Source organism: Aethina tumida, chromosome 1 (assembly GCF_024364675.1).
Source record: "Aethina tumida isolate Nest 87 chromosome 1, icAetTumi1.1, whole genome shotgun sequence".
NCBI lineage: Eukaryota > Metazoa > Arthropoda > Insecta > Coleoptera > Nitidulidae > Aethina > Aethina tumida.
The window spans coordinates 53,351,023-53,364,874 of record NC_065435.1 but is presented as its reverse complement, the minus strand read 5'-3'; the positions used below and the strand labels follow the sequence as shown (position 1 = coordinate 53,364,874).

Sequence of the window (13,852 nt, the reverse complement as noted above, 5' to 3'; positions counted from 1 at the left end):
GATTGTAGGTGCAGAAATCAATCTATCGCAGGTTTTTCTAAAGTGTGTTCTTGCAGCTGGGACAGTAACATTACGATTGAGTCGTACAAAATTGGCTATATAACAATACTCTTTTTCATTTGTTACCCCTGCACGTCCATCACCTGATCTTCTATATACATTTGCACTCTCTTGGAATAATCGCACTATTCTGATCACAGATGAGGTATGGCATGTGTCTTTGAGATCCGATGATTTAACCTACCCTGTTGATGTAAGGCCTTGTTCAATCAAAAGTATCCTGAACAAGTCAAAATTGGACTTTCACATTTTTAGTAAAAAACAAGATTTTTCTTATAAGTCTGGGATCAAACGAACTCCACTAACAATCTTTTCACAGTTCTTCAACTAATTTCAGCAACAACAGATCTTAGACAATTGTTTTCGTAGCTACTACCGAAACCGTAAACTTAAAGCCATCTCTTCTTGCTTCTTCCAGTTCCATTTTAACTAATGATTAAATAATTATAAGAAGCAAAGGACCACTAGTTATTAAATTCACAAAGAGCAATGAAATGCAATGACCATAAAAAAAAGATGTCCATTTAAAAATTAAAAAGTACCCAATTTATATCTAATAAAATTACATTGAACATAGTAAATACAATAATAACAGAAAAAAACAATAAATATTATAGATACGGATGTCCAATTCAAGTAGTACATTTCATATATATTTAATAAGTTGCTATAATTATGCTACTACTGTATATAGTTCTACAAGTTTATCAAAACGGTGACATTATAAAAAATTAATGATAATAGAAGTACATTCTTTAAATAAAATCATATTATCAAATATTTTATGAACCACGCATCTGGTGGTAATCGAAATCATGTAGAGAATGTTTGGTAAGATAAAATACATATCAACAATAAATTTTGCCACCATAATTAAGTAATTATAACATAATTTCCATAAAAATCCTGTGCATTCCTTCAATATTTCTCAGACCATCTGGCCAGAATGCATGAAAATGATTTCCTTAAAGACAGATCTTGCGTGTTTCTTCTGTTGCGACAGAAATTTTACGATTTGATTTAAGACCGTCAACTTTGCAGCAGTTATTCTCACTTCCTGATTCTTGAACTCGACGATTCAGGAATTGTTTGGCGGTCCCGATCTCCGGCATTTCGCCATCGATCTCCGGCCATTGATTTACAATCAATTATGCATCGCGGCATAATGGAAACATTTGACAATTTACGAGCATAGAATATAAATTTACTGAAAAGCAGTCATTATTATACCGCAATTGCGGTACTGGAACCAGCGTGAAATTGTACGAGTAATTGCATTTGTTTTAATTATTGGCGGCCACTCACGATTGTCGTGCTTCGGCCCAGCCATTGTGAACTACGTGATCCCGACAATTATTGCATATAATTACTAGGTGCAGATCTGTCCGAAAATTTCAGCTTGATGCAATGTCGCTTGGAAATTGGGAAATGTTCCAGTTTCTACACCGTTTACTCAACTGTTGCCCGTGGATTTCATTCCAGTCGTTAGTTTAATTTACCGCATTAATATTTTGTTAATTATTTAATTTTATATCAAGAAAATACATTTTGAATATATATTTTTGTTATCATGCCCCAAAAATCGTTAAATAAGAGTAAGTTTTCTCATGTTTAGATAGAATAAATGAATTATTTAAAAACAACACTAATATTAATAAAATTCATTATTAAAAATATTGTTCAGGTTATTTAAACAAAATAAAACATGTTTTATAGATGCGGTAAGCTTGATAATAACAGCAGTCAGTGAATTACCATTATACAACAAGGTTATGTTACTCGTTTTCTGAAAAATAGTGATACTCACTTCTATACAAAATAATTAAATTTAAGGTAAATTCTAATCATTATTAAGTAATATCGTGGTATTTAGACATAGCTAGACAAGACGTTTTTATGTATACCTATATATAAAAAACATTTATAACAAAATATAAATCTATAATATTCTAAGCATGATTAACAAGTGTCATCTTTGAGTGTAAGTATAAACTAAGCTTGGCAAGAGACAGGTCTCTGTCCGTGACTAGGCAAAATATTTTTAAATACTCTGTGTCGAAATTTATTTTTTATTTGTATTCACAGTGGTGGCCACAGAAACAGCACACATCATTATCCTAACTTTAATTAGCAAACACATACCATTAATTAAATGAAATTAAAATATTTTATATTTTACTTAAAATAATTACTCTATATATTCTCCCATTATTCATTTTGTACCTATATCAAACTAATTTCTATTTAAATTAAATTTAAAGGCACACTTTTGAAAAATACATATTTGTTAAATAATTTATACATAAATTGAAACAAAATTGTTAATATTTTGTTAGGCATCCTTTGTTCGTTATAACCACCTATAAACGGTGAGGTAAAGGATCAATGAAATTTCGGCTTTGGTCGTTTCAAATTAAATTTCGAGGCTCGTCAATTAATAACAACTAAATTTGATGTTTTTTGGTGTTTTAATTGAGGTAACATGTCATTCTACAAGTTTTCAATTGTATTTAGGTCTGGACTGTACGCTGGCCAATCGAGAATTACAACATTTTTATCTTTTACCCAACATTTAACAATGTTAGATGAATGCGTATCATTATCGTGGATAAAAATCCGTGTAATTGGTACATAATCGAATAGTTCCATTACGTGTCTCATGATGGCTCTATTTACGAAAAGGAAAGTTTTTGTAGTACATCTGGGATCCAAACTTTTATTAGGAAGACGATGTTGATGATGATGTATTTTTAATCATCTGATCTTGTTCTATTGAACATGGATTCATCACTTCAAAGTACCATTCTTCAAAATTCTGGAGAATAATTAATTCATTTTTGTACAAATTTTAAATCTTGTGCGATATACTTTTTTGATACCAACTGTTTATGTACGGAAATATATGCTTACAAGTATTGTTCATTCAGTCGACATCTAATTATTCTACTAGGCACACTGGTGTTGTATGATCCAATTAATTCATTTTTTAATTACCTAGAGGAAAGCATGTCGTTTCCAGATTTTTCCAAGTTGTCTGTCAATAAAATGAGTTGGTTTTTTTTTTTTCGTTAAAACATTTTTTATTGTATTTTCAATTGAGTGTGTTATTTCATATTTATTAAAAAGCATTGTAAATCATTTTTCAGAAGCATCATAAGTTTTTAACGATATCAGCAATATTTAGACATTGATGTTTCAAGTTAATTATTATTTTCCTCTTCTCTGGAGAATTTATTTAATAAAATAATATAAATCCTACTAAGAATAAATTCTAACTATTAAGTGCATTGTTATATACCAGGGTTGGGCCACATGCGACTCTTTGAAGAATTCCAGAATTATGAAGAGAAGTAAAATAATTTTTTTTAATTTTTAATATGTAAATTCAATACACTTATTTTGTACTTTTATTTATGTTTTCAATAAATATAATTTCTGTAAAGAATTTTTTTAATACTGTGCTACTTCTGTGGCCAACCAAATCAGACTAATATATGCGTTTAAAGTAATATCTTCGATGTTTATAAAATGTGTAACAAGGCAAAAAAAATAAATTTGAATATTAAATTTTTTTTAGTGACTGGATAAAATTTGAATTAAATCCTATTTCTCTGGCTATCATTGTATATCTCAGGTTCGATTCATAATTTTTTTTTAAACTCAGGAATTTATTGTATCCATTAACAAAATTTACATGCAAATTATTTAATTAATAAATAATTTAATTGATTTACAATTTTGATAAGCACTGAACTGTACTCTATACAATACTAGTAGTTAATTGATAGTATCTTAATTTTGGCTGTCGGTGCGGTGATGTTCGGACCTAAAGATTTTCTTAATTAAGCAATTAAGTGGAACTGTTTGATTGTTTAATTAAGGATGCCACTTTCTAGTAATATTTGATACAATCAAGATGCAGACTATTAGACTGGTACTTTATTCGACTATGTTAATTAAATATTTCTGTTTGAGTTAATTCATCGATTATTTCTTAAATGTCTTTATTAAAATTAAATTCGTGGTAGGTAGGGAACCCACCCAAACAGTTATTTAAAATTATTTGTCATCTATGTAAATGATTTTGAATTTATTGTATCCACGACGTTAAGAAGATTACCATATTATGCAATTAATATTTAAATAACTAAGATTCTCTAAGATAAAAATGGGATTATATTATAGAAAAAACCCACATTCTATTAATATTTTAATGACTACTATTTAAGTTCAAAAATTCACATATATAAATTCATATATATATAATTAATTAATTGTGCATATTGTATGTTTCACATGGCAATTATTAATAAATTAATACATTACCTTAAAATGTCCTGACATTAAAAAATATGTTCACATTATAGAAATCCTGTCAGGTTACAACGTACCACCAACTGACTAAATAATTGAATTTTTTTCTTTACAAATAATTCACCTATAATAGAAATATTAATTAAAATTAATAAAAAGAAATATTATATAATGTATAAAATAATTAAAAATGTTTAAAATATTATCACCTTTACAATTTTTTATTGTTTAGTAATTTTATTACTTTTACACACACTTTATACTAATTTTTTCTTGTAATTCAAAGTGCAAAAATGAAGCAGCACTAAAATGTTTATGTTCATTTTTCATTTAAGTCTACAGCTAAAGTAGTTTATAATATTGAAGTGTAAAGCTGGAGTTAAGCAAGCTGACATTTCTAGGCAATAGGAATTTTGGAATTATTTCCAAAATCACTATACTTTTCCTACAGAAAACATAGTTAATGTCACTTGGTGTCGTAGATCTATAATATCAACAACCCTCCTGCACTCTTTTTAGAAAAGCACTTAAAATTAAGGAGGTAGATACTAGGACAATTGCCTTGGCCGAAAACTTCCGAAGAAACATTCATTTAACTGAAAATAGACTGGCCTGCCTTGAACTGGATCATTACCAAGTGGAATACAGATGGTATTCATTGGAAGAGAAGTCTAGAGAACATATCCAAGGTACGCAGTGGTTGCAATTAAGGATGGTACTGGAAATGTAATGGTTTGGAGACGCCTTTCTAGTATTGAAGAGGTTTTTTTAAGAAAAATTAATTGATTAATGAATAGATGTCAGTAATAGTGATCCTAAACGTAGAGTCCAGAACTTGAACCCATTAAACCTCTTGGGAGAAGGTGGATAAGGACATTTGATCAACCAAAAAATTACAAAATTCTGAACAATTTATGGTGCAATTGTTACAGCATCGGATTAAATTCTATGATGCTTAGAAATTATAAAAAACAATTAACATAATAATATATGAAATAAATTTAATAAATCACTATTAATAATATAATATTAATAATAATAACAATAAAATATATGAAAAATTTATTACTTCAATTTTGTCTGTCCCTTTTATATGTATTTTCTAAAATTTATATTTAATGACAAATGTGTGTTTTATTGTTTATATAAAAGAATTTATTATCATTAACAAAAAATTATAAAATAAATTTGTTTCCTAAATTTTGCTCGGTACTGTGTTTAATAACATAATAATTAATAGAATAGGATTTTTTTAATAGCAAGCAAATATGAATATCATATATTGGAATATTTGTAAACTATTTATAAATAACAAAAATAAGGGACTCTGTGAACACACGTGTGTTTGAAAATATTTATAAATACGACCTTATTACAGATAATGGATTACAAAAATACTTCCTTATATTATTTTGGCTGTAAAACGGAAACCTAACAGAGATACAAGATTGTCCAAACGTATAAAAACAATATCTGCTGCATCTTGGCTTATTACAGAGGTCTACACCGAGAATGTAAGTTTAATCTATAATTGTTTAATATTTCAGTTTAATATTTATTTTTCTTTACGATATTATTATTGTATATATTACAAAAATACTTTATTATATTATTTTAACTGTAAGATGGAAATAGAAAATATTTAGATTTTTTTATGTGTTTAATATTTATATTTTTCACGATATTGTTAAAGATTACATTATTTTGTCGGTAAAACGGAAACCTAACAAAGATACAAGATTATTTAAAAGTATAAAAACAATAACTGCTGCACTGTAGTTTATTGCACAAGCCTACACTGAGAATGTAAGTTTATAATTTTGATAATGCTTTTGCAACTTTTTTATATGCACAATATTTATTTTTTGGCGTGGATATAAAAATATTTTTAAATTCAAACTTATTGGCCAATTTTTGTTTTTTAATATTTTTATTTTATTTATCTTGGTGCAGTAATGTTTATTAAATTAAATTATCGTCGAAAGCGTAGTTTGTAAACATAACATTAATCACACACATAGCTCCTTATCGTCTCCGTAGTTTCAAGGTATAATATTTTGGCCAAAAAAAAAAAAAATGCATGTACGCAAATCGAATTCTAGTTAAATAGTGGTGTACATCATTAATCCGAATGGAAATGGTTGAAAGTGGAATTAGTAGAGAGTGTAAAACAGAATGAGTGCATATTTTACCAGTTCCCAAGCTATTTTCCACATGCTCGGCATAGTAAAGCGTGATTAAAGCGGTTTTTCCGCGAGCTCGCCTCACACCAAACAAATTAGAATAAGAGTGGTACCAGAGGAGGACAGGACAGTGTAGGTGCAGGCGAAACGAATATCACGATATGGATGTGCAAATGTGTATTTACAAGTTGGAAGTGTGAATGTCGAACCGTTCTGGGCATTGGGAGTATCCGTGTATCGCACCTCGCACGCCGAGCAGGTGTTGTTCTTGTCAGATCTAGCGATAATTTGAAATACGTACTCGGAAATGTGCACACCGAGATGTTTTCTTGAATTAATTTCCCATTCGCGACTACACGATTCAGATACAATGCCCGTTCGCCGGTCGAATTTATTCGCCGTGTACCGTTACCGGACTGCGATTTCTTGTTAATTTCTTTAATTTTAACTGTACACCGCGTTAAATCGACTCCGATTGTTTCCGAATCTTGTCCAATTTTACACTGCCGCTGTAAACCGCAAACCTCTCCGACTGCAGAATGCGCTGTCCGGCCTTTTTTCATTGTCGATCACGCAAATTCTTCTTGCAACACCATCCGAAGTAATTGCTCCAACATATCGGTCCGTTACCATTTTTATTCTTCGACATTGGCCTTTGACCTTTTGAATGTGCCTCGCACACCGCATTTCCACCGTTTCCACGCATTTCTGATGTTTTCTCAATAAAACCATTATTAAAACAAGGTCGTAAATCGGTAACTATTCGTTCTAATTTCTCGAGACGTTCCCGGTTGGTGGAAGGGCACTGCCGCGTACTGATTAGCATCTCCGAGTATCTGATGGCTCATCAGTCAGTACTGATACGATCTACTCAGATCAATCATCGTACGAGCAAAGGGACTTATGGAATGTCCATCATGCGCCAGTTTTCGTTACATCTTCTCATTCCCATTAATTAACTAACTACATTGTTAAAAGATCACAGGCAGTTGTCTAATTTATATTCAAGTGAAGTGGTGAAGGGCGTTCGGAACAGTCCGACCCGTTTTATAAACTCGAGAAACATCTCAAAATTATCTTAACGAAACCTAATATACTCGTACAAGATTCAAAGGTTGGTAGCGGTTTTTTTTAATGGATTCATTTTTTATCGTATCTAATTGTTGGTTTATTTAAATCTGCCTTCGGACATTGTTCCTAAATGCGGTAATTAATTACGGTGTAACTAATTAATAGCTATCACTGTTCGAAATGATACTATTCACAGATGCTCGATGTTTGTTAACGACAATATTATTCAATACGAAAATCTCCATAATTTAAATGTATAAACCAAAATGTTTTATTTCAAGCACATAAAATTAACATAATATAGTTTAATGATAATAAATAATAATTCTAATCTAGTTTTATTTCAAATGATAAGATAAAATTACCAGACAGACAATTAACCATTGAATTACTTTTAAGATGAAAATCGCTGTGATTGGAGCTGGCGTCTCGGGTTTGGCGGCCGCCAAGTGTTGCCTAGAAGAGGGCCACGATGTGGTTGTTTTCGAACAAACAGGAAGCATTGGTGGAACTTGGGTGTACACAGATAAGATTGGACTGGATGAAAATGGATTGCCGGTACATTCTTCTATGTATCGGGGATTGAGGTGCGTGCAATCACTCCTACATCCAACATTTATAATATAACCCTGTTGCAGAACTAACATACCAAAAGAATTGATGGAATTCGACGACTTCCACTATCCGGAAACGTTAAAACAATCATACGTTGGACAAGAACAAGTCTTGGCATACCTGGAAGACTTCACCAAACACTTCAGTTTGGGTAAACACATCAAGGTTGCCCACTTAACGATTTTAAGTCCCAGTAAATTATCTTGATGAGTTGTAGCTCCACCATCAAGTCACCGAAATTGAAGTCGCACCAGAAAAACGATGGAGAATCGACTACAGAGATGTGCGTCAAAATGCAGCGAAGGAAGAAATATTCGATGCAGTTATGATTTGCAACGGCCATTACTTCAAGCCTTTCCTCCCCGAGATGTCGGGACTTGAGAAATTTTCCGGTACGGTCATACACAGCCACAGTTACAGATCTGCCGAACCATACAAGAACAAAAGAGTTGTTATTGTTGGAGCCGGTCCGTCTGGAGTCGATATCGCTAAATTGGTATCTAAGGTCGCAGCTAAGGTACTTTCTAATACTCAAGTACTAGAGCACAAAAAACGGATAATTATTTTTGTAGGTTTACATCAGTTTCCAAGGTCAGACGTTTGGTGGGCTGGACAAACTTGTGGAAGCGAAGCCGCGAATATCTCAGGTTAATGAAAAGTCCGTGTTGTTTGGGAACAGTGAGGAAGTAGAAGTTGATAGTATAATTTTTTGTACAGGTACGAGGGCAATTGAAGCTAATAAATTTATGTCTAACAGGATTATTGTTATAGGATATTGCAAAGAATTTCCCTTCCTAAACAAAAACTGTGAAATAGAAATCGATGATGGCTGGGTCATGCCATTATTTAAACAAATTATTAACATAAATCACCCAACCATGGCTATTATAGGATTGCCCAATAAGGTTTGCCCTTTCCCAATGGGTGAATACCAGTCGAAGTTCTTCTTGGCATACTTGAAAGGTAATTTTAAACTATCTAAAGAAGAAATGTTGGCAGACATGAATGCTGACATGGAATTGAAAAGAAGAGCTGGCATTAAAAAGAAGAACTACCACGTACTAGGTGATTTGCAAGGCTACTACTGGGATACACTAGCTGTCACTGCCAAAATCAAACGGGCTAGGCCAGTTTTGCAGAAGTTGTACACTTTCCATAAACTTGTTATGTCACCTGATGTTTCATATAAAATTGTTAATGACAACGATTTTACGTACGAATTCATTCAATAGTTAAAATGGTAACCAAATAAAGAGCATGATATTTTAAGTTAGTTTTTCATCATCTGCATTTCAAAAACTGATGTTTATAAATGATTATATATCACGTAAACATGCTGTGTTTATCGCTTATCGCATGCTCCTTCAAAAATAGACGTACTTTAATACAAAGTTAAAACAGTTCCCCGAAAATGATTAAATTTGGCAAATGATCCAGTTTAGACCGGATAAAATGATGATTAACATTAAAACTAATTGGAATGCCATATAATCAGACTCCTTCAAAAATAAATTAATGTTGTTAATAATATATTTATAATATAAATATTTTACCTGCAGCTGTTACTACTATGCAACACAGTTAACAAATTTTAAGATTATTTTAATTTTTTCTTGCTGATAAGTGAGATTTCTAGAATTCCATTTATTACTTGACCTAAGTTACAATAACAACTCACTATATTAAAATCGTAAAATTTATATTGTTAATATTACAAAATGATTTTATCTGGTTGTCATGAGTTCGACAACCAGATATTAATTGACGTTATGATGTAATTTATGTTTACGATACGTTATTTGGAATGGAATAATTTTATTGTTAATAAATAATTTAATGTTTTTCTTTGAATATTTCCTTTGTTGTTATTTTAGTGACATTTGACGTATCGGTTTTTCCGAATTATCTAAATCGAATTAATTTTAATAATGTGTTAAAATCATAACTACCCATATTGGAATTGAACTTAGGTAATTCCCCAAGAGATTCAAGTTAATTTAAATATTTTGTTAAAATATGTTTATTTAAGTGGAAAGTAAATTAAAAATATCTGAAATATTTAATTAAACAGGATGATTAGAGAGACCACATCAAACACCTGTTAATGCCGCAAAATTTTATATACAGTAGAGGCCATAACTATAGCAACTTAAAATATTAAAAATATAAGTTGTACTACTTAAATTAGATGTAATGATTTTTTCTTTATTGTCTTGCCTATTATTTATCTAATTTTAATCTTTAAAAAATTTCGTACTTTTTTATTTTTCAGTGGACAAAATTATAGCAACTTTTTAGTTTATGGTCTTCCATGACACTCTAATGCTTCTTTACTAGCAGTCTTTTGCTTATTTAATTGTAAAATCATTGGTCGAAGTGACACTGCAAGAAAAATTATAAGTCAGCTTCACCAAGGCCCAGAGAAACAAGAAAAGTTTGTTAAGACATTAATGCTAAATAAGTCAATCGCATCCCATATTAAAAAAAACTTAAAGAAACTAGCCGGAGGTAGGACTTGAAGGAAAATCGATAATTGGATAATTCAAATGCCAAATACAATATAATCTTATAGTTAACTGAAATTAAAATCAACCTGAAGGAAATAGTACTTGATAAAACTAGTACAAAGACTGTGAGAAGATGGTTAGTGGATGGGGGTTCGTTTGACCCCAGATCTACAAGAAAAATACTGGTTTCTACTAAAACGTAAAGTCCAATTTTGACTTGACTAGAGTCACGTTCACTGGGCCATAGGATAGTGAGGACGAGTAGTTTTTAATGACAAGTATACATTTAATATATAAAAACTGATAGTTCTGCTTATGTTAATCTTCCTACATGAGCAAAACTATACAAAATGTTTACTATACCCTCAGTGAAACATGGTGGAGGTACAATTATGCTATGGGGATGCTTCAATCCTTCATTCAATTAGACTTATTTATGTACAGGGATATATTAAACAACAATTTACTTCCATATATTGAAGAAATTGTCTTTAATAAATGTGTTTTAACATGAAAACGATCCCAAAGACAAAACCCAAATTTGTAACGTATTGGTAGCATCAATGTTATGTCTTGCCCGTCCTAATCTCCAGACATCAACCGTACAAATAACGTGAGGGATCAAGTTTATAACCAAATTCAACATAAAAATTAAAAAAAATTAAATAAGCTAATCACAGCAAATCAAGAAGCTTGAACAAATATAAACTTGTAATATATTCGGAAAATGCCATCCATGAGATGAGCCAAAGTTATAAAACAAAAAGAATATTATTTATAGTGTTAATATTAAATTAAATAAAACATATTTCATCATTAAAAATCTCATCCAAAATTCAATATTCTGTGTTTATGTTCAGCTCAATTCAGAAAAATTTATGTAACATTTTATAGAATAAGAATTTAGTAGTTTTAATAATACTGCATAAAAAACAATAAAAAATTAATTTTATTTTAACAGTTCACATTAAATAAAAGAGTTATAGCAAAAATTTTAAACATTTTAAAAAGTTGCTATAATAATGACACCACTACTGTAAAATTCTATCTGTATGTTCAATGAAAAACGAAACAAGTTTATTAAAAAATTCTAAGTAGGTGATCGATTCAAAGGGTATATCCTTATTATTTATAACTTTACTTGATATTTCTATTTACATTAATATCCTCAAGGTTGCTGCTTTTCAGGTTTTTTATTTGTTTCATCATCCAAAAGCCCCCCAATCCACTTTTATCATAATTATTACGATAACCTCAATACAGTTTATTTAATTATGCAAACCGAAGTTACGTCAAGATTATTTTGGAATCTTCAAAAATGTGTGTGTATCATACTTCCAGACTTCTGTCTGGATGCTTTTTATATTAATAACTTCGATAGATTATAAAAATAGAAAACAAAAACTTCTTGTTGGTATTTGAAAAACAAATTGTATACTAATTGTTTACGCAAACATGTTCATCAGAAAGATCGTCTCTTGGCCAAGGAAGTTCCTTATTCAAACCAATGCTAGTGATATCAGTGGTCGTGACTAACAGAACTAATTGGCCAATAAAATGACAAACGGCCTCAAGGATAATGATGATACACTGGACAAAGACCATTGTGAAAATATAATAATCGACGCAAGGAGTGAAATAATGCATGTGAACGCATCTCGTCGATTTACGACCCGTAGAGCGGTTTCAATGAGAGGCACTTTCTATCTCAACATTCAGACTTATTATTTTTGATTAACAAGAGCGAAATCTGAAATCTTACGTGCCACGCAAATGAACGATATAATTGCAGTAGACAATTTTTATTAATGCCCCCATATGCAGGTGTTATGTTAATAAAATTTAACGACCACATTCACTAACGAGATTTGTCAGCGAAATATATGAACCGATCCCATTGGATCTGATTGAGCAGCGCCGCATCCGCTCAATAATGTCGAAGAGTTTCGCCAGCCTAGAGGTGCAACACACATATTAAATAGCAAATCCTAAAACCGGCCCTGATTGAAACTATTTTCAGTGAACCAAACGACAAAAATTACGCATATGTGATTGGATTTATCTGCGTAGCCGGATATTACCGGTTTTGTTTATAGTTAATGCAATCAGTCATTAAAATTACAAGAGACACGATTTTGCTATGGATGAAAATGCATTGGGTGACTTCTCTAACTGGAGAGTACAGATTAACCCAGATAATGTGAATATTTTAGTAAATATGCCTTAGAAGATTCACATTCAGTTTGATGCAATCAACGCTCATGTTTACCAATGCATGTTTACGACGATAACTGCCATTTCTGAAGAATGTTTCATCAAAATTTGTATTTTAAGTCGTAATATTTGGTCCTATCTGCAACAGCATGTGCAAAAATTGTTGATATCTAAATTATTTGATTACCTTAAAATATCAATAGTACCATTTGAGTTATTAAAAAATTAATTTGTTTACTGTTATTTAAAATTCACGAAATAATTTGTGAAATAGATAAAATAGTTTACAAAAATCGTATTTCCAATTAAGTTTTATGTATCATAATTTTGCAAGATAATTTAGAAGTATCAAGGCCAATACTTCACAGTTGTCTTTGGTGATAAAGTATTTTATGTTTGTCAGAACAAAGTCTAAAAAGTCCCATATATAAATAAATCAATAACCCATGTGATTCCGTTTTTTTAAAATTCAATAAACATCATAATTAAAGATAAAAACAACTTTCATGACAATGATACAGATCACTAAAAAAATTAATCAGGATAATATTTATTTGCAAAATATTTTTTAAAAATTTCGTAAAAATCTATTGTAAACAGATTTGTTTTTTAGATATAGTATTTATGAGTATACGTTATTGACAAGTTTACAAAATAATATTAACTAGTAATTGTATTTTAATTGTCTTGATGTTCAATTTTAAAACAACATTAAATAATAAAATAACCTTCACTTCCTGGTCAAAAAATAAGAAAACATGTTTTTTATAAAACGCTTACGAAATTATTCTAGAAAAAAGCAATTTTTGTATCATATCATGGTAAAATAAAAAACTTTTTATTAAAAAATTGAATGTATTTTTAAAAAATTAATCGTAGTATCATATG

At 30.4% G+C, this 13,852-nt stretch overlaps 1 protein-coding gene and 1 long non-coding RNA gene across 5 annotated transcripts in view; one reads left to right on the top strand and one right to left on the bottom strand.

The window, feature by feature from the left end:
• LOC126264309 (uncharacterized) overlaps positions 1–13,852 on the bottom strand; it is a 51,775-nt gene that overhangs the window by 32,263 nt on the left and 5,660 nt on the right. The gene's annotated exons all lie outside the window — the stretch shown is intronic.
• Positions 1,828–9,512, top strand: LOC109594850 (uncharacterized). 4 transcript variants are annotated; one of them, XM_020010112.2, is made up of 7 exons: positions 1,828–1,893; positions 5,753–5,888; positions 8,028–8,215; positions 8,267–8,408; positions 8,461–8,760; positions 8,816–8,960; positions 9,015–9,512. In XM_020010112.2, exons 3-7 carry the CDS (start codon positions 8,028–8,030, stop codon positions 9,473–9,475), a joined length of 1,236 nt encoding a protein of 411 aa, XP_019865671.1. In that variant the 5' UTR covers positions 1,828–1,893; positions 5,753–5,888; the 3' UTR covers positions 9,476–9,512. The 4 variants fall into 4 exon arrangements, with proteins under 4 accessions (XP_019865671.1, XP_049817613.1, XP_049817611.1 ...); XM_049961656.1 differs by lacking the exons at positions 1,828–1,893; positions 5,753–5,888 and adding an exon at positions 6,405–6,421; XM_049961654.1 differs by lacking the exons at positions 1,828–1,893; positions 5,753–5,888 and adding an exon at positions 6,520–6,689.